At 44.8% G+C, this 21,180-nt stretch overlaps 1 protein-coding gene across 5 annotated transcripts in view; it reads left to right on the plus strand.

Moving 5' to 3' along the window:
• CABIN1 (calcineurin binding protein 1) overlaps nt 1–17,837 on the plus strand; it is a 242,372-nt gene extending 224,535 nt beyond the window's left edge. For all 5 annotated transcript variants that reach the window (XM_088477855.1, XM_088477854.1, XM_088477857.1 and 2 more), the window contains 4 exons: nt 14,413–14,632; nt 14,957–15,109; nt 16,355–16,569; nt 17,243–17,837. In XM_088477855.1, the coding sequence (XP_088333981.1) occupies nt 14,413–14,632; nt 14,957–15,109; nt 16,355–16,569; nt 17,243–17,386 (732 nt within the window). In that variant the 3' untranslated portion in view covers nt 17,387–17,837. The remainder of the gene's footprint in view (nt 1–14,412; nt 14,633–14,956; nt 15,110–16,354; nt 16,570–17,242) is intronic.
• Nucleotides 17,838–21,180: the final 3,343 nt, after the last annotated feature.

Raw genomic sequence — 21,180 nt, forward strand, 5'->3', positions numbered from 1 at the left:
GGGTATTGAAGCTAATACAGGCAAGATTCTCCCTGTACTCCATTGAATCTGAGACCAGGAATGCATCAAACCAGCAAATGATGCACAGACACATTTGCGCTCTGGCAATCCATGCTGTGGGATGCATTTGGGGAAAGTACTGCCAGCTTTTTATATGTAGTACAAAACTACTGAGAAGCTTCATTTTTATTTGTGCTGTGATATACTGGTAAGCCAAGACGCTGCCCTCTCAACTGTAGATCTGTCCAAACATTTTAAATTAGCTTTCAAACGGACTTGTCAAAGTGAAAAGTTAAATGCTCTCTGGGCAGAATGCAGTGCCCGGGGCCATTCAATTGCAGCCCACGATAAACCCATTTCTGTTCACCTTATCCTGGTGCTTCAACAAAAATCTGTTAATTTGGGCTTTCTGCCCTTATGGTGGCTGCCACAAACAAGTTAACCCATAGCTCTGGGTATGGAATCTGTATGATATACTGACAGTCCGGGATCCTAGCGGTCAGAATCCCGACGCCAGGATCCCGACAGGGTTAGCATCCCGACACATGTTGGTTGGTATGCTAACTCTCACCCTCTCCCTACCCTAACCCTCCCTCTTTGGTGCCAAGTCCTAACCACCTCCCCTAGTGCCTGAACCTAACTTCCCCCTCCCCCTAGTGCCTTACCCCTAAACCTATACTCTCCCCCCAACCCCGTTACTTACCTTCGGCATCCCGGCGTTTGGGATGCCGGCGCCGGGATTCTGACCGGCGTCCGTATTCTGGCGCCGGTACTCTAAGCATTGCATCCCGACTGCCAGGATGCTGAACGCATACCCTGGGTACTTATATCGGAATCTATGGGTTAGCGCGCGTTAGCCGCAGATTTACCGTGCAAGGAAAAGGGCTTCTAATTGAATTGCTCAAGGCTACATCCCTCATTCTCACGCGGTAAGGTATGGAAGATGATTGAATTTGGCCCTAGATGGGTATAGTATATCATTAAGAGAGAGGGGATATACTGGGGTTTTTTTTTAGGTAACCCTCTAGTAAATTAAGAAAAAACTAAATTTAGGAGTTTACAAGTGGTCAAAATATCCACCAATGAGCAACTTGGAGTTTCTCCTACTTTAGATAATTTTAGGAGCCTTTGTGGGTCTCTGATGTATTTTGCACTTAATCGTGTAGAGATGTGAGTTGACAATGTTTGTCGTAACAAGTGTTAGTAATACCTAATGTTACCCAATTTGTACTACAGATGCGTCCTTGCTTATCTAGCCTTAATGCGCCATGCAGCGTCATAAGCCTGGTGTGAGTGAGCTGCCAAGTCCCTGTTACTCTGCCAGCATCTGGCGTCTTTTTTTTTTTTCCATGGGACTAGGTGCGCCGAGAGGGTCTGTTTGGTGTGACCGCAGCAAAGATGAGTGAGGACACATCTGTATGTGACTCTAGCATTTACCACTAACACTGTCAACTCAAGTGTAAGCCAAGTGCTCATGCTGCAATTCTATCATATATGGCTTATATACTGGTATGTTTGTGTTTGAGGTTTTCACTTTTCTACATCAGGACCCCTTTGGTATGAAGATTCCTAAGCCTTTAAAAGTCATATTTTACCTCCATTCAGGGGCATTTTAACAGATGAGTGGGCCCATGTGCAGGGGGCTCCCACCATCATGCAGTGGGGCCCTTCCCATACCTGTGCCAGTGGGCAGTGTCCATGTTGTAGTACCCCCTATAAGTGCTCCTGGTCGGTGCCGCCATCTTTCTGAATACATCACGTAAAGATGGCACTTCCGGGAGCACTTGTAGAGTGGCTGTTATCCCATAGGCCAGTGTGCTGGGTCGGTGCAAGGTTTCTTTGTACGATAGGCAAAACTGCAACCTACACAGCTGCCCCCCACCACCACCACCAATACCCACTTTCCAACCCGTCAGGTAAAAGTGAGAAGGTATCATCTTAGTTCCACAGCCACCACCTGCATTTAGTACAATAAGAATGTCTCTCTCAGACACATCCTTAATATTGTAATGGGAAGACTCTGTGGCGTCCCCAGATCCTGGCGCACCTTGGCAGCTGCCTAATGGTAGAGCCGGCCCTGCCAGTGTGCACCACACACCACCATTATAGCTACTCCACTTCTACTATTTGGGGACCATACATAGTAAAAGACATCTAGGAACTTATTTGCATTTAATTTCCAGTGTGTCACATTAATTCAAATCATGTTTAATGCAAGTCTAGTAATAAGTCTCCCAAGTCGATGATTTAAAGCTATGTATCAAGTAGACAAACTTTTTGAGAATCAACCAAGAAATGCGTCTGTTTTACGGCGTGTGATGGGCCTGATTCAGATCTGAACGCTGTTTCAATGTTCACGCAGTGGAGCGATTATCAGTGACTGTGCATACGTCTTAGCTGCATTGCACACATGTGGCGATTATATTGTGGTAAAGTGCGACTACAGATGTAGCGAGGATTTAGTCACAAGTGATTGACAGTAGGGGCTGTTTTGTGGGAGGTAACGGAGTGGCAGCAAAAATGCGGGCGTTTCATGACTGTTCCCAGGGCATATATCTGCCTACATCTGTGATCCCATATGCAGAAATGACGGTGCCAGCTACTCAGTTCCCGTGGCCAGATAGGGTTACTCAGATGTTTGAATATCAAAGGATCTGCAACCACCGCTGTGTATTTGTACGCAGTTGCTTAGATTTGCGAGGATGCAAGTGGGAGTCTCAATACATTTCCAGGCGGTTGTAGTAACGGCATGTTTTCCCAGGGCAGTTGTGTACAAAATCACAGCTAGATCAGTTTGCTGATATTTTATACACAACAGGAGAGCAGATTATGGCCCGTATTCAATTTGGAGCAAAAAGCCGAGATCGTCGAAAAAGTTTCGCCGATGACGTCATTTCACCAGATGGAAAAGCATCGCCGTATTCAATTTGAAAGACTTTCCGCCTAGGCAAGTCAATGCAATGAATAGCAGGTGGAAAAAAGTGCAGAATTGGGGTTTTGGGGTACAACATTGCGGGAACCCCCGTGCAGCCTTAAGACAGTCCCCCATAGGTAAACTGCGTCAAAATTAAAAAAAAAAAAAAAAACAGTTAAACACTAGTAAATGTTTATGCCCCTAATCAACACTAAAATGTATTTTTTCCAAATTAGACTCTCTTTTCTTACTCGAGTACATCAAGGGGAACTCATTGTTGCTGGCGATTTTAATGCTGTTCTTAGTTCCACTTTGTACCGTTCTGCTCCTGCCGCCTCAGCCTCTTCCTTATTGGCTTCCCAATATTCTGTCTCTCCTCCGTCTCATGAAGTCCCAGCTCCTGTGTGATTCTTGGAGAGTGAAGGAACCTTCTGCCCGCGATTATACGTTTTTCTCTTCACCCCACAACTCCTAATCCCATATTGATATGATCCTGCTCAGCCACGAGCTTGCTTTAAATCTTCATTCAGCCCTTATTCACCTGCTTATTTGGTCTGACCACTGACCTGTATCTTGTGATATTTCAGGTTTACTTCTCGTCCTCGCCCTATGACGTGGCGACTGAATGACTCTCTACTACACAACCCTGAGATAATAACCCGACTACGGGCACAAATTTCTAATTATATTGCTCTAAATGATAGTCCAAATATTTCAAGATCTACCCTCTGAGTGGCACATAAAGAGGTCCTGCGGGGGCACTTGATTAGCGTGGCCTCCAAAAACAAAAAAAGAATCTCTTACCCAGATTAACAAACTCTCCATCAAACTTCAAACCCTGGAATTACAATATAAATTATCTCCTGATCCTTCTATTTTGTCAGAACTCCGAGTGACTAAGGTCCTGATTCAGAGGCGCTCGCTATTTGCGAGCGCTTGCTCTGAATCGGGTGATTTTAAAAAAAAATAAAAAATCACTCTCCCGGCCGCTCGCATAGCTGCGGGTGACCACCCACAACTTGTGCGGGCGGCCTGGCGATGGTCGCGATAATTGCGACGAGACCCTTGTGGTAGGGTTTCATCCACCGCAAGCACCAGTGAACTTCCTGCTCTAATAGAGCAGGAAGTTCACTACTGACCTCACGTGTGATGTCAGTAGGGGCGCCCACAAACAGCAGACATTCCTTCGGGAACGTCTCCGTTTGTGCAGCCACCCACCCGACCCTCCTACAAAACGGGGCGAGCTGTCGATCAACATCGACAGCCGCCCCGTTTTGCTGCGAGCCCCGAGCGAGTGAAGTTCTCACTCGCTCCGGGGCTCGCGCGCGGAGTGCGCACTGGCCAACCATCGACCCGCTTGAGACTATAAAATCTCAAAAAGACAGCAAATCCCCAGGTCCTGACGGATTTACGGTGGCTTATTATAAAAAAAATTCAGATTTGCTCGTTCCTTATATTCATACTCTCTTTAATATGGTTCTTCAGGGCGACCCTTTCCCTTCTGAAATGCTGGAAGCTAGAATTGTGGTGATTCCCAAAGAAGGGAAAGACCCACTTAACTGTGCTAGCTATAGGCCTATCGTCCTCCTTAATTTAGATTTGAAAATATTTGCTAAAATTCTGGCAAACCGCCTGAATCCATTTCTCTCCTCCCTGATTCACTACGACCAAGTGGGATTTATACCGGGTCGCCAGACGAGAGAACACCAGATGTGCTATTGATCTTATTCATATTTCGAACTCCAGGAGATCCCCTACTATTTTACACTCTCTCGATGCTGAAAAAGCATTTGATAGGATCTCCTGGGGTTTCATGAAAGCCGCTCTTGAAGCCATTTGGCATGTCTGGTGACTTTTTCACTGGTCTCCTGGCGCTATACTCTACCCGTTCTGCTACAGTCCTGGTTAATGGTGTTCCCTCTGGCCCAGTCACTATTAGTAATGGCACAAGACAGGACTGCCCTCTATTCCCCTTGGTATTTGCCCTTATAATTGAACCACTGGCCTCCCACATTAGATCCCATCCTGATATTCGGGAGGTCCAAGTAGGTACTTGGAGCCTAAGATTTCTCTCTTCGCGGACGATATCCTACTATCCCTGACCCAACCGACAATTTCTCTCCCCAACCTTTTTTTCTGTTCTTCGGTCCTATAGCACTGTCTCTGGGTATAAAATTAATTACCGTATATACTCGAGTATAAGCCGAGTTTTTCAGCACATTTTTTGTGCTGAAAAAGTACCCCCTCGGCTTATACTCGAGTCAAGTGTAGCGCTGACCGGACGGAGTTCGGTCAGTGCTACACACTGCCAAACACACAGCCGCCGGAGCCGGCAGCTGCGTGTTTGGTGTAATCAGCAGTCGCTGAGAGTCTGTCAGACTCTCAGCGGCTGCTGCTCCCACTGCGGGAGCCATCTTCCGGCTCCCGCAGTGGGTGATGGGAGACACGTCGTCATGACGACGTCTCTCCCATACAAAGCGGCCGGAGGAGCGGACAGCGGCGGGACCAAGAGCGGGAGTTTCAGGTAAGTGATTTTTTGTTTTTTAATTCTTACTACTTTTCTCTCTACTGGGGAACTACAAGGGGGGGATTACTACAGGGGGCAATTACTACAGGGGGCACTACAAGGGGGGGATTACTACAGGGGGCACTACCAGGGGGGGATTACTACAGGGGGCACTACAAGGGGGGGATTACTACAGGGGGCAATTACTACAGGGGGAACTACAAGGGGGGGATTACTACAGGGGGCAATTACTACAGGGGGAACTACAAGGGGGGGATTACTACAGGGGGCACTACCAGGGGGCGATTACTACAGGGGGCACTACCAGGGGGGGATTACTACAGGGGACACTGAAAGGGGGGATTACCACTGGGAGCACCACCAGGAGGGATTACTACTGGGGGCACAACCAGGGGGAATTACTACTGGGGGCACTACCAGCTGCTGCCATTTCCCACACTAGGCTTATACTCAAGTCAATAAATTTTCCCAGTTTTTTGGGGTAAAAGTAGGTACCTCGGCTTATATTCGGGTCGACTTATACTCGAGTATATACGATACTCCAAATCAGAGGCCATGCTGCTCCATGTTTCCCCACAAGATGCTGAAACCCTCCAAACTAATTTTAATTTTAAGTGGCAACCCAAAAAGATCAAGTACCTGGGATTTACTTAACTTCCCACTATGACTCTCTTTTTCGTGAACATTTTTCACCTCTCCTTTCCAAAATACAGGCCGAGTTAACTTCCTGGAATCGTCTTATTATCTTGTGGTTGGGGTGGATCATAGCTGTTAAAATTAATATTATACCAATATGGCTTTATCTTTTCCAGACTCTCCCCATAACTATTCCCGCTGTTTTTCTAAGTAATATTCAAAAGGCCCTTGTTCGTTTTGTTTGGAATCACAGACCCCCGAGAATTGCGGTTAAAGTTTTGGAAAGGTCGGTTGAGGGAGGTGGGAGAGGCCTCCCTAATGTTAAACTTTATTATCTCGCCTCCCATTTCTCTCATATTGTTGCTTCATACTCTCCCCCAGGTTCTACTTCATGGATTGACATTGAATCGGCCTATATTACTCTTCCAGACTTAACCTCTTGGTGGGGCATATTACCCGCACACCAACCTTCCGCATCCAAATTACTCCCTACTATCAAATTTAACTTCAAACTCTGGAATCTATATTCACATAAAATTAATCTTACTTCGCCAGCATCCCCTCTAACTCCTATTTGGTATAATCCCTTGTTCTCTCCTGGTTCCTCCACTTTGAGGTTCCATAATTGGATTAATGCAGGGCTTAGATTCCCCACTGATTTTTCTGACCAAGGTCAATGGTTATCCCTGTCAACATTACAACAAAAAATCCCATCCCAGACGCTTAATCCTTTCAAATTTTTTCAAATTCGCCATTTCTTACAACTACCTCCACTTTCTGTCCTCCGAGCCCTTGCCCCTTTTGAAAAACTTTGTAGGCATTACCCCTTATCTAAAGGTCTAATCTCCCAGATTTATGCGTTTCTTTTAAATGCTACCCTTCCCTCTCTTAGATCTCACAAAACTGCTTGGGAATGAGATCTTGGATCTCCTCCGAATGATGAGGCTTGGGATGACATGAGACTGGGGATAGCCAAAAGTTCTATTGCAACCAGAATTAAATAGACTGCATATAAAATTTATTATAGGTGGTATTATACTCCTGAGAGACTTCATAGAATGTTCCCATCTTCTTCACCTGATTGTTGGTGGGGCTGTGGCTGCAGGGATACTATAATTGTCCCCTTCTGGGACTCTGTACTTGGCCTACTAAATTCCCTTCTGGAAGCTCCAATCTCAAAAGATCCCTGGATATTTTTATTGTGCCATCCACCCCCGTATATTGGCAAATTTTCTAAGAAATTGGCTGCACACATCCTAGCAGCGGCAAAATCCCTTATCGCTGTAAACTGGAAAAAGACCTCCCCACCACTCCCCTCTGTAATTAAGAATCAGATTTGGCATGTTGCGACCATGGAGGAGATAACTTATTACCGCCATGATCGAGGACATGTTTTCAAGTTTGGGCTCCCTGGCTGATTGCTGAGCACAGACCCCCTCTTACTTCCGCACACGCTGTACAAGGACCCATGGGCAACGACTGTTTACCGTCCAGAAGATGTTTGACATGTATTGATTCTTTGCATGATGTGTAGTCTTCTCCCCCCCCCTACTTCCTCTCCTCCTACCCACTGTTTACCCCTCTCTTTTCTACCAAGTAGTTTTTTCTTTGTCTATTATTGTTTACAAAATTTGGTCTGTATTGGGTTTTTGTGACCCCTTTTTTTCTGTACTAAATTGTATTTTGATTGACCATTTAAAGTAAAGAATTATAAAAAAAAAAACCACTTAACACCCCCAAAAATGATTTTCATGTTGTGGGACAAAGTTAAAAACTAGCGAACTAAACTCCAGGGTGGTCCCCAAGTATGCCCCATGTGGTTTTTTTCATTGCAGGTGCTTGCACAAGGTGGATTTTTCATGATTTTATGAACTGTACTTTAGCAACTTTAAAGTATGCTGGCTCCCATTTTCAAGTACTCCAATTTGCTGGGATAAGTTATTTTCTGCAAATAAAACTCCTGAATACTATTCTTCAGCACTTATGCAAAAACGCTATTTAGCAGCTATTGAGCCCGTTTAAAAATACAAAATACCCTCAGCATGCCAAATCGGGGGGTACCATAGGGAACCCCCATGTCACAGCATCTTTTGGGGGTTGTCAGGTTGATTTCCCCAAATCTGACCGGACACTCCGCTTGTTTCAGTTTCGCTGGGTCCCATTTTCGCGTACTTTCAAATTGAATAAAGGGATACGCGGGCATGCGCGCGATACTTTTCAGCCTCCAAAACAGGCGAAGCACGCAGAAAGTCCGGGAGGCGAAAAAGTATCGCTTGTGTGCGAATCAAATTGAATACGGCTCTATATCTGAAAACTCTGAGGAAGACTCTCCATCTACCTGATAGTGGGACTAGGAAAGTCGTCTGATATGTACAGTGATGGCTCTGGCTCTTTATGTCACAGTGAGGGCTCTGGCTCTTTATGTCACAGTGAAGGCTCTTTATGTCACAGTGAAGGCTCTGGCTCTTTATGTCACAGAGAGGGCTCTGGCTCTTTATGTCACAGTGAGGGCTCTTTATGTCACAGAGAGGGCTCTGGATCTTTATGTCACAGTGAGGGCTCTTTATGTCACAGTGAAGGCTCTGGCTCTTTATGTCACAGAGAGGGCTCTGGCTCTTTGTGACATAAAGAGCCAGAGCCCTCTCTGTGACATAAAGAGCCAGAGCCCTCTCTGTGACATAAAGAGCCAGAGCCCTCTCTGTGACATAGAGAGGGCTCTGGCTCTTTATGTCACAGAGAGGGCTCTGGCTCTTTATGTCACAGTGAGGGCTCTTTATGTCACAGTGAGGGCTCTTTATGTCACAGTGAGGGCTCTGGCTCTTTATGTCACAGAGAGGGCTCTGGCTCTTTATGTCACAGAGAGGGCTCTGGCTCTTTATGTCACAGAGAGGGCTCTGGCTCTTTATGTCACAGAGAGGGCTCTGGCTCTTTATGTCACAGAGAGGGCTCTGGCTCTGTATGTCACAGAGAGGGCTCTGGCTCTGTATGTCACAGAGAGGGCTCTGGCTCTGTATGTCACAGAGAGGGCTCTGGCTCTTTATGTCACAGAGAGGGCTCTGGCTCTTTATGTCACAGTGAGGGCTCTGGCTCTTTATGTCACAGAGAGGGATGTCACAGAGAGGGCTCTGGCTCTGTATGTCACAGAGAGGGCTCTGTATGTCACAGTGAGGGCTCTGGCTCTTTATGTCACAGTGAGGGCTCTGGCTCTTTATGTCACAGTGAGGGCTCTGGCTCTTTATGTCACAGAGAGGGCTCTGGCTCTTTATGTCACAGTGAGGGCTCCTTATGTCACAGAGAGGGCTCTTTATGTCACAGAGAGGGCTCTGGCTCTTTATGTCACAGAGAGGGCTCTGGCTCTTTATGTCACAGAGAGGGCTCTGGCTCTTTATGTCACAGAGAGGGCTCTGGCTCTTTATGTCACAGAGAGGGCTCTGGCTCTTTGTCACAGAGAGGGATGTCACAGAGAGGGATCTGGCTCTTTATGTCACAGAGAGGGCTCTGGCTCTTTATGTCACAGAGAGGGCTCTGGCTCTTTATGTCACAGAGAGGGCTCTGGCTCTTTATGTCACAGAGAGGGCTCTGGCTCTTTATGTCACAGAGAGGGCTCTGGCTCTTTATGTCACAGAGAGGGCTCTGGCTCTTTGTGTCACAGAGAGGGCTCTGGCTCTTTATGTCACAGAGAGGGCTCTGGCTCTTTATGTCACAGAGAGGGCTCTGGCTCTTTATGTCACAGAGAGGGCTCTGGCTCTTTATGTCACAGAGAGGGCTCTGGCTCTTTATGTCACAGAGAGGGCTCTGGCTCTTTATGTCACAGAGAGGGCTCTGGCTCTTTATGTCACAGAGAGGGCTCTGGCTCTTTATGTCACAGAGAGGGCTCTGGCTCTTTATGTCACAGAGAAAGATGTCACAGAGAGGGCTCTGGCTCTTTATGTCACAGAGAGGGCTCTGGCTCTTTATGTCACAGAGAGGGCTCTGGCTCTTTATGTCACAGAGAGGGCTCTGGCTCTTTATGTCACAGAGAGGGATCTGGCTCTTTATGTCACAGAGAGGGATCTGGCTCTTTATGTCACAGAGAGGGATCTGGCTCTTTATGTCATAGAGAGGGCTCTGGCTCTTTATGTCACAGAGAGGGATGTCACAGAGAGGGCTCTGGCTCTTTATGTCACAGAGAGGGATCTGGCTCTTTATGTCACAGAGAGGGCTCTGTCTCTTTATGTCACAGAGAGGGATGTCACAGAGAGGGCTCTGGCTCTTTATGTCACAGAGAGGGCTCTGGCTCTTTATGTCACAGAGAGGGCTCTGGCTCTTTATGTCACAGAGAGGGATGTCACAGAGAGGGATCTGGCTCTTTATGTCACAGAGAGGGATCTGGCTCTGTATGTCACAGTGATGTCTGTGACCTGGGACAGCGCTGCCAGATGTTTGGGTCACCACAGTAGTATTAAGTAAACTCTCACTGTTGTGGAGAAACCTCTCAGTAACACACAGGAAATGCCACTGCATGCATTGTGTATCAGTGACTGAGGGAACAGTTTGTTTAGTAACTGATACATTTTACCATTTCCTGAGCATGGTTTTGAAATGGAAGCAGAACGGAGGTTGCATAGCCAGAAGGCAGATATTACATAGGTGCTGTACTTTTTTTTTTTTTTTTTTTTCTTCTTCTTCTCAGAAACTGTTCAGCCAGCCTGATACATTTGCCATACGTAGCATCCCCATAGCCTGCCCTATTCCATTTTGCTTCTAAATGGGAAGCTTGATATTTTTATGCAAACTTTCTTGCTCTCTTCATTGACCCATTGCCGGGGAATGCTTCATTAGGAGGTAATAATATTTTATCACTTGCTGGCAGGGGCGGATTGGGATTGAAAACCAGCCCGGGAAATTTTTTGGAAGCAGCCCTAAATGGGGGGGGGGCGTGGTGTGGTCTATTTAGGAGGTGGAGTCTTTCTTCTTGAAAGATGAACACTTGGACTTTCTCTCCTGACTAGCCCCAACATTATTTAGTTGCAACTTGATTTAAAAATTGGCCCAATTCTCCCAACTAGTCCCGTCATTATTTATCTCCCGTCACCTACACATCTTTTGCATCACTTGACACGTAGCAGTGCAGTACTTACTTTACAGACTGCTGGATAGAAACAGGGGAGAGTAGGGGAGATAGGTGATTGCAGGTCAGTCATTTATAAAGGAGCCATAGCTTATTTCAATAGTATCCAGTGTAGTCTATTAAATAGTTTAGTGTTTCAGTGACCTGGGAAACGTTAGATGCTGTTTTTCTTGCCACAGGCCTTTGGTTATTTTGGAGTTATTAGGTTCATTTGCAGCCCTCCGATTGTGGCTTCATCAAGCATATTCTCCATATCTGTGTGGTTTATTTCAGCCCTCATACACTGCAATGTACAGAATATGAGACAACCCTGCACAGATCACCTGGGTGTCGCTACATTGGAGAAGGCTGGGGATTTGGAGGTGGTTATGATGCAGAAGTTCCAAAGCGGTTTGAGGGTTGAAACTAAGGCAGTGACTTCTGACTGTGATATAAGCCAGAATGGACCAGTATGCAAAGGATGGCCAGCTTGGGGGAGAGAAAGGTTCAGTGTGGGAGGGAAGGGTCGGTATTATTATTACCAGTTAATTATACAGCGCAAACATATACTGCAGCACTTACAGAGAATATTTGGCCATTCACATAAGTCCCTGTCCCAGTGTAGCTTACACTCTATATTCCCTATCACATGCTCATAAATAGTGGGAGGATACCGGAGTGCCCAAAGGAAACCCACGCACATACAGGGAGAATATAAAAACTCCACACAGGGCCGTGGCAGGAATTGAACCCATAAACTCAGTAATGTGAGACAGTAATGCTAAACATTAGATGAACTGTAATGCTCACTTTGAGTAGCTTCTCATTTGTCAGGGTATGTGGGGGGGATTGGTTTTCACTTTCAGTCCAGAGCTGCTGTGGACCCCTCACCACTATCTTTCCCATCACCCCTAGAAGGCCATGCCTCGCAGAGCATCAGAGGAGTCCTGGGAGAGAAACATGACTGGCACACAATTGTGAAGCTAATTAGTTCTCTTCTGTCTCTTCAGCTCAGGGGTTGGTGGTGTTTCCACGCCGTTACAGTGGCAACTCGTCCCCCTCGCTGCTAACTGAATTGACTCCTACAGATGTGTCCACGTACATCTAGCTGACACTGTACCGTAGCATTTCGCCAAAAGACGCTCTGCGCTACCGAGTCACATGGAGCTCATGCATTGTGTAATGCGACTTGTAGCGCACCCAGAATAGATGTATGTGGACACATCTGTAAATCTGCATTCAGGTGCTTACAACTGTGAGATGAAAGAGAATATGGCAATAGCTTTTATTTACAGACCTGACAGACAAAATACTAATGATAACTCAAAGAGCTGTAAGCTGGATACAATCCCTCTGCTTTTAGTCGCCAAGGTACAATTAGTCCTCAATTTATACTTCAAAGGCATAATGCAGGTCCAAAGTACACAGGGACCGTGCCTACACATCACCACAAGGCCCGTCCTTCCTTAGACGACTTGGTGGTGTCTCTGGGAAAATAATGTATCCTCCCCACTGATTCCACAGATCAAGTTATCATAACAACTGGTACAGTGACCTTCTCATGCAATAACTTTTAAACTGAACAGTAGTATGTAAAGATTTTGTATACAAGGCTTAAAGGTTCTGTACAAAAGTGACCTTATTTTCTGTATTTTATATAGTGTATATTTTAATTGCTTGTGAAATATTAGTATGAGTAACAATAGTGTACATTTATAATCTGCAACAGTACACACTGCTGTAATGGAGGAGTGGTGTGTGGCAGAAAGTATTGACTTTATGCATATAAATACAAATATAAGGGGTTTGGTTGTAGAAACACCCCACAACTTCCTCAGAAGCGTGTTTGTAAGGTGTTTGCACAATAAAATATGTTAAGCCTCTTATTGAATTATTTGCGATATATCCCCACGATTCATCCGGACCAGCCTGCTTGTTAATTCCATCTTCCAGCCTGTGGGCCTGATTCAGAGCCGAACGCTCTGACCAGAGCGCTCGCTCTGAATCAGGGCCCTCCTCCATGAAAATGGAGCGGCCTCCTGGCCACTCGCTTAGCTGTGGGTGACCACCCACAGCATATGCGAGCGTCCATGATGATGGTCGCGATGGTCTTGACCATCGCGACCATCGTGCTTGCGACGGAGACCCTGCGGTAGGGTCTCGCTGCCGCAAGCCCTGGAGTGATTTTGGCTCTATCAGAGCCAAAATCACTCCCACTGACATCACTAGTGATGTCAGTGGGGCTGGCTTCAGACGGTAGGCATTCCCATGGGAACGCCTCCGTCTGGCAGGCACGCCCACCAAAGGGGGCGTGCTGTCAATCAACATCGACAGCACGCCCCCTTTGGTGCGAGCCCCCGAAGCGATAGTGAGCCCGTCGCTCGCCGGGTCTCGCGCATGCGCAGTGGGGGAACATCGACCCGCTTGCGAGCGTCCTGCGCTCGCGAGCGGGTCTGAATGACCCCCTGTGTTCAGCCATCAATTATCCTGCAAGTTTGTCTTTTTACTACGGACTTTACCCTTTTCGCCAAGCTGGTAAAATTCACCCCAATGATGGGTATTATCCGGAACTAGCATCTTTAAGTGTACCAATCAAGACTACCTGATTGGTACCTACAGTGACTGTCAATATATTGGCCACTTTGCTACCGTTATTGATAGGGGTTCATGCCATATCGCATGCCTCGATGTTTGAGATACCCTAATGATTAATAATGCTATTTATATTTTATTGTTTTGCACTTTAATGATCATAGAAAGTATTCATATGACTAAACAGTTTTTATTATTAATGCAACCAAACCACTTATATTGTATTTATATGCATATGGTCAATACACTCTGCCACATGCCACTCCTCCATTAGCGCTGTTCTTCCCTTGTTTTTTATATATATTCCCATTTCATTTGGAGACTGCCGCTTTCGCACAGCTGCTTTCTTTCTGCCCTTTTTATAGTTTCCCAATACACACTGCTGTGGTGAGACACTGTATGGGAGTCTGCGGAGGCTTATAGAATACTGAAAATTGTGTGTTTTTTAAGTGGATTCAGGGCTTGTGGTTTTTCTTGTTTTATGTGTGTGGACACTGTTGTAGATAATGATGTGTTTATAGTAGGTAGATGTGATGCTACAGCCCATATAAAAGCACAATACCAGGGACACACGCAATGTGATAAAGGCTTCTGTATTTATATAAAAGGTCAATTATTTGAACTTAAGTTATGTTATACATTCTTTACCCACAGCAACCTTCTGATACACCCAGCACCCCAAAGTGTATAAAGGACCCCCGTGAGATTGCTTTTTCTTTGCCCGCTGTTTCAGTACAGCTTACACCCCTCAAGCTGTCTACATTCAGCTCAGAGAAAATGCTCCAACTAAAAGTGAAGTCTGCATCATCCCAGCCTGATACTGGTCGGGCACCAGGGGCCAGAGTCTTGCCAGCCATTGCACAAGTCAACCGTGGTGAGTTGTCTTTCCACCAGGAACTGTTCATCTATGTTAGGAGCCCACTAGCATCTTTACATATCTTCAGTCAGTATCTAATAATGATCTGGTTTTTTACATTGCATTGTGTCTATACTCTAGTACTGTAGTTCACTGTTCTTTACTTTGATTTGCTGTCATATGCTCCATGTCTGAGTACTTAGACTGAGACTAACCATTACACATTCTCTATTGCATTTTGGTCTAGTTTCCCAACCTCAGACTCATCCCTGCTGTTTCCTACCCCTCCTATACTCTTTGCAAATCTATTATCACTGTCCTTATTGTGTTTCTGTCCTGCAGAAGATGAGCATGTAGAAGACGTGTCCTTTCTGTGCCAGGAGTCCCGTTTATGCCAACCAGCAAAAGCTCCAACGGTCACTACAGCCTCCGATACTCCTCACTGGCAACCAGAAGCTATCATTAGCTTTGCCAGCTCCAGTCACACAGAGATTGGTAAGACTGAAAGGCGATATGGGCAGGTCTCAGAGGAGAACTCTATACACCATTCACTGTTTTGTATTGTATACTGAGCTGTTACGTATTTCAATAGGATGACGCAGTGTGAATAGTGTGTTTAATGACGTTATGATACACAGTGATAAGGAACAGTTGTTATGTTCATACAATAACTAATACTGTGACTATCAGCAAGTCCTTAAAGGTAATATACTGTACTAACAGAAACATGAGTATACATAGGGCAAATGCAGTTTCTAGTCCTTTTGACATCCAGTGCTGCCTGTCTGTGTTCTGCTGTGCCCATTTGTACATTCCTCTGTTGGCATTCAGTACTTTATTCAGGCTTCTGCCCCCAACTGCAAAAGTAAGATTTTGTTTTGGGGAAGAGATAATGTAATGACCTTCAAGAGATGCAGCATGTGTTTTTGGGAAGAGCAAAAATTACCTCTTTATGGCTGTCCTATGAGATTGCCAAGATCAGTAACCAGCCCCCTAAAATGTCCAAATGTGACACAACTGTCATCTTAAGACATTATTAACCTTTATTTAACATATTGACATATTATACAAGTTTGTACATGGAAGTTCTGAAGAGAGAAGACAATTACTTAAATGACATGAAGGGAACAATCTGAAAAGATAAATTAGACTCCAAAGGAGTACTATTTTTGGATAAAATAATGAAAATTTTTATTATTAGGATAATCTAAAAGCAATAATAGGCAAGACTTCAACGTGGCACTTTTACTTTTCCTGATACCCATATTCCTTTTGAAGGCTGGCAGTCGGCAAATTATTGCACAACATCACTGGACGAACATGAAAAAGGGAATTATTCAACAGTGTAGGATCGAGTACTCAGAACATTACTGTAAAAAAGGAATGCACATCTATCGTTTTCAGAAAGGACGTCGTATATACCTTATTTTAGGCATGTTTATGAGTGTAATGCAGCCTTTGCTCACAAGGGGGCACTTGTGTGCTATGTGCATCAGCAACTTATTTAATCAGGCCATATTAAATTGAGTTCAACAAATGCTTCAGAATATTGCTATGAGATTCAAACCCTTTATTTTTAGATTTGTTTTACTTACATACTTAGCATTCAAATAGTATTACCCATTCTCATTTTAGATACTATTCAATTTATATAGTGCATTTGCAATCTCACTTTTGATAGCATTTTAATTTCAGGAGTTTCTGCAGTATTGCTAATGACTTCTGCATTTATTTCTTTAGCCTGCAGCTCCAGGCCATCATCAGATCCCAGTGTCCAGCCCAGTAAAACGGACAGTGCTCGGAACAAGCCCAGAGTCCACCCACATGTGCCAAAGCTCTTCATTCCCTCATCCAGTGTTGCCAAATTCCCTCCAGAGATCACAGTCACACCCCCAACTCCAACCCTTCTGTCTCCCAAAGGCAGCATCTCTGAAGAAACCAAACAGAAGCTGAAGGTGAGCAGTCTCCATTTAAAACAATGAAGTTTGGCTGATAGACAGTTACTTAGACTAATAAATCTGTTGTGGAGTGTAGTAGGGGATATTGGCCCTGATTCAGAGCCGGACGCTCTGACCAGAGAGCTTGCTCTGAATCAGGGCCCACCTCCATAATTTGGGAGCGTCCTCCTGGACGCTCGTATAGCTGTGGGTCACCACCCACAGCCTATACGAGCGTGCAGGATGATGGTCGCGATGGTCTTGACCATCGCCACTGCGAGCCGAAGCCTGCGGTTGAGTTTCTCAACCGCAAGGCCCGGAGTGATTTTGGCTCTATCAGAGCCAAAATCACTCCCACTGACATCACTAGTGATGTCAGTGTGGCCGGCTTCTGACGGTAGGCGTTCCCTTGGGAACGCCTCCGTCTGGGAGGCACGCCCACCAAAGGGGGCGTGCTGTCAATCAACATCGACAGCACGCCCCCTTTGATCAGACACAACGAGCGAAGGAAGTCCTTCGCTCGTCGCGTCTCGCGCATGCGCACGACGGAGCTCCCTCCCATTCGCAGTGCACACCATCGACCCACTTGCGAGCGGACAGCTGCTCGCGAGTGGGTCTGAATCAGGCCCTTTGTCTGCCAGAGCATTTCAGTATAATGTCCTGATCTTATTTCCCTTCTCACTCCCCACAGTCTGTCATCCTATCTTCTCAGTCTGCTGCCAATGTAAAGAAAGAGACTCTGTGCCAACCAGCTCTGGAGATACTGGACACCTCCAGCCAGGAATCATCCCTGGAGAGTGACACAGATGAGGATGATGACTACATGGACATCTAAAGACACGATAGTGATCGCTTCTTACCATCTGCCAAAAGAAAAGTCTGCATTTGATTCCCACCAAATCATGCTTGCATGTTCCAGCTCCCGGCATGTGGATTGCTTTTGCAGCTGCCAGTAGCCAAACCATTGTATTACAGTATGCCAGTGCTCTACACACGTCCCACTGACTGTACTGGTTTGGGAGCAGGGTCAAGTCCAGGAGAACTTGTTTTTCTCCTCCACCGTTGGTGCTGACAAGAGAACTTCTGTCTTGGTGGAGTTGCTCAGACTGACAGTCTTTGTAGCCGTCTTTTGAGGTCCATATATTTTTTTTATATAAATACAGAATGTGATGTTTGTAAAATAAACACAAGTGTAAATGAAAAAGAAAATTGGGATAAACAAAATTCCAAGACAAATGATATATGTTGCACAATTTTTGTATAAATAAATAAAACAATATCATTTTCATGAGCATTTGTGAACGGTGCCTCCACTTATGTGTATGCAGCTGGTAACGTGTCATGTCTGTGTAGCATCCTGGACTATTGGGCTACCTAACCATGGTGGTGGTCCATATAGCACATGTGGAATGGGGATCTCAATTGCTATGGAGAAATACATAGCGTGTTCTTATGAAATGTTGGACATACCATAATCACAGGCTGGACTTACCATGGGCACATATAAAACACTGTCAATACACTGCTTAAGATACTGATGTCATACTGATCCCAATAGGGCTCTAAAAACATTGAGATGAATGGATCAGGGATAAAGTCACAGCTAGAACAACACTAGCCAGCTAATGACAAGTAGTGGGAGTCCAATTCTAACCAAGCTAAAGAACTAAATTGTGAATTTCTGACTGCAAATAGCAGTGTGTTAGAAGATATATTAGATGGCTTTGACCTGTAAGTCAAGCACACCCTGCTGCAGGCCTCCGGAGCTGCACCCCTACTATTATGGTAGTCGTTTTTTGGATATAGTGGTGTCTCTAGCAAAGCTGCAGGGCGACCAAGTGTGCTCTAATGGTTTTCTCCACTCTGCTTCATGCTCTGTAGGTTAAAAATTTTTTCTGTGATAACTTTTATAAAACCTTTTATGTAAATTACTGTATATCAATCTAAGTTGAGACTTATATTTAACTGTAAACAAATACAAGCGATAAAAAAAAACTCGCCAGGACATTTGACTATACTGTACAACGATTAAAAAAAATCTATAAATGCAGGCATCTGCTAAGAGTGGACACCCCTTCTATTCACCGTATGTAGTATACATGAGTGTATCAAACCTGAAACTGAGATGCAAACCCTACTTTGGCTCACTCTCCTCGGACATTTATTCATTTTGCTGGGTGTCACACCTGAGTGTTATCTTGCCACTATTCTTCATTTGAGCTTTATAGAGCAAAAAACAACAATACGTAGTCATGCACAAGCAAGATTGGCTCCTGGCTGAGCCTCTAGAGTGTCTGCATAGGGGGCAGGCTTATTATATTAAGGGAATGGTCCAAAACTAAACAACTCTTGAAATGGGCGAATCTGACAGTGTCCTTGGTGTAAATGCATGGTGTTTGATTATTTCCTGCAAAGTAGACACCAAACAAGTCTTCTACCATCATTCCGCGCAGTGTGGCTACAGAATGCCGGATGCTCCATTGAAGTATGAGTGATATTTTAGTAAGGGGTAGATTTATTAAAGCTAGGAGAGAGATTAAGTACCAACCAATCAGCCTCTTACTGTCATTTTACAGGTTGTTTGAAAAAAAATGACAGTTTGTAGCTGATTGGTGGCTACTTTCTCTCTCCAAGTGGGAAATCCGACATGGGGAAATGATATTCAATGAAATAGCATTTTTCCTGTGCTGTAAATCGGGTAAACACGCTGAAACCCACTGATTCCACGTAAACTGAATCAATAGGTTTCCCTGAGCGTTAAACCCCTAATGGAGCCTTTTTCCCTGTGGATTTTTCCTTGCAGCTCCTGAATCTATTTTATTGAATCAATAATTAGACCACCGATAATTACGGATACAGAAATGTAGATTAACTCACCTATGCATGATTAAGTAAATCCATGACCTGTTGGTAGTACTTGAGGACTAAAGTTGCGAACAACTGCTCTAGACCAAGGCCTTTGGGGCTATGGTGACAAAGCTCCCATTAGGACCCAGACATCCTCCCTTGCTTGCATACAGTTGGATCTGTTCAATCTGCCCCCACCCCACTTGTTTCACTCAATTGAATGTGGAGGTAAAGTGATGTGAAGTTGCAGTACTCAGGCTAAAACTGGTCATTAACGTGTGATCTACTTATTTATGTAGTGTAATGGCTTTCTAGAGATAAGCACCTTTTTCTTAAACTATTAAGTAGGGTGTGAGAAATGTGGATCTCTGACAAACTACAGTGATCCTTGGTGCAGAAGTTCCCAAAAGCTGTCCTCAATGCACCCTAACAGTCCAGGTTTTAAGAATACTCCTGCTTGATCACAGGTGACAATTAGTACCTCAGTCAATTTGATTTAACCACCTGTGCTTAACCATGGATATCTCTAAAACTTGAACTGTTCGGGGCTTTGGGGACCGCGTTTGGGAACTTCTGCCATAGGCTCGTATTCAATTTGAAGCGTTAAGTCCAGATCCGCGTTACCGCCGATGACGTCATTATAGCCTGTTTTGGTTTTTCCCCGTAATCAATTTGAAAGACTTCCCGCCTAGGCGGAAAGTCAATGCATTGTAATAGGCGGTAAAGTATCGCCTATAAATGGCAGGCGGAAAAAAGTGCAGAATTGGGGTTTTGGGGTGCAACGTTGCGGGAACCCTGGAGCAGCCTTCAGACAGTCCCCCAAAGGTAAACTGTGTCAAAAAAAAACAAAAAACTTAAGGACACCCCAAAATTTTACTTTGAAAAAGGGGGCGAAAAAAAAAATGTTTGGGTACAAACTTAAAAACTAGCGAACTTGATTCTGGGGGGGGTCCCCAAGTATGCCCCAAGTGTTTTTTTTATATCAGGTGTTTGCGGCAGGTGGATTTTTCATGATTTTTTCAACTTCACTTTTTCAACTTTAAATATGCTGACCCCCATTTTCAAGTACCCCAAATTTGCTAGGATAAGTTATTTTCTGGAAAAAATACTCCTACTATTCTGCATCAGGTACAGAAATACTCTATTGAGCCCATTTAAAAACACCAAATACCTTCAGCAAGCCAAATTGGGGTACCCCCATGTCACAGCATCTTTTGGGGGGTGACAGGCTAATTTCCCCAAAAATTACAGTACTTTCTGCTTGTTACAGTATCGCCAGGTGCGCGTACTTTGAAATTGAATACGGGGTAAAGCGTGCACGGTGTTAAGTCCGGGCCACGTTAACTTAACGCGGCTCAGCTCAAATTGAATACGGCTCTTAGTGGGATGCCGTCTTGCAAAGAATCACAGTATTGCAGTTCAAGTTCAGCAACAGTGGCAGAGTTGTGGATTTCCATCCATCCATCCATACATACATACATACCTGCTTAATTCCCAGACTCACAGCATTCCTACAATTCACAACTTGTCATTTAAACACTTAAGTAAAGATGACTTTATCTGCTGAATACACAGCTCATGTACATAGAAAACTTTATGGACATAATCTGAACAGGATAAATAAACCGTATAATAATTATATATATTAACAACAATTTAGTTCAATTATAGGCCGAATGTTTCTCTTATATTTAAACTAGCTGAAGTACCCGGCATTGTCCGGGTTTAAATCTTCGGGGCCTATGTATCGAACCATTTTTAAAAATAAAAGTATGCAGAACC

The sequence above is a fragment of the Taudactylus pleione genome, unplaced genomic scaffold, assembly GCF_031769625.1.
Source record: "Taudactylus pleione unplaced genomic scaffold, aTauple2 ptg000205l, whole genome shotgun sequence".
NCBI lineage: Eukaryota > Metazoa > Chordata > Amphibia > Anura > Myobatrachidae > Taudactylus > Taudactylus pleione.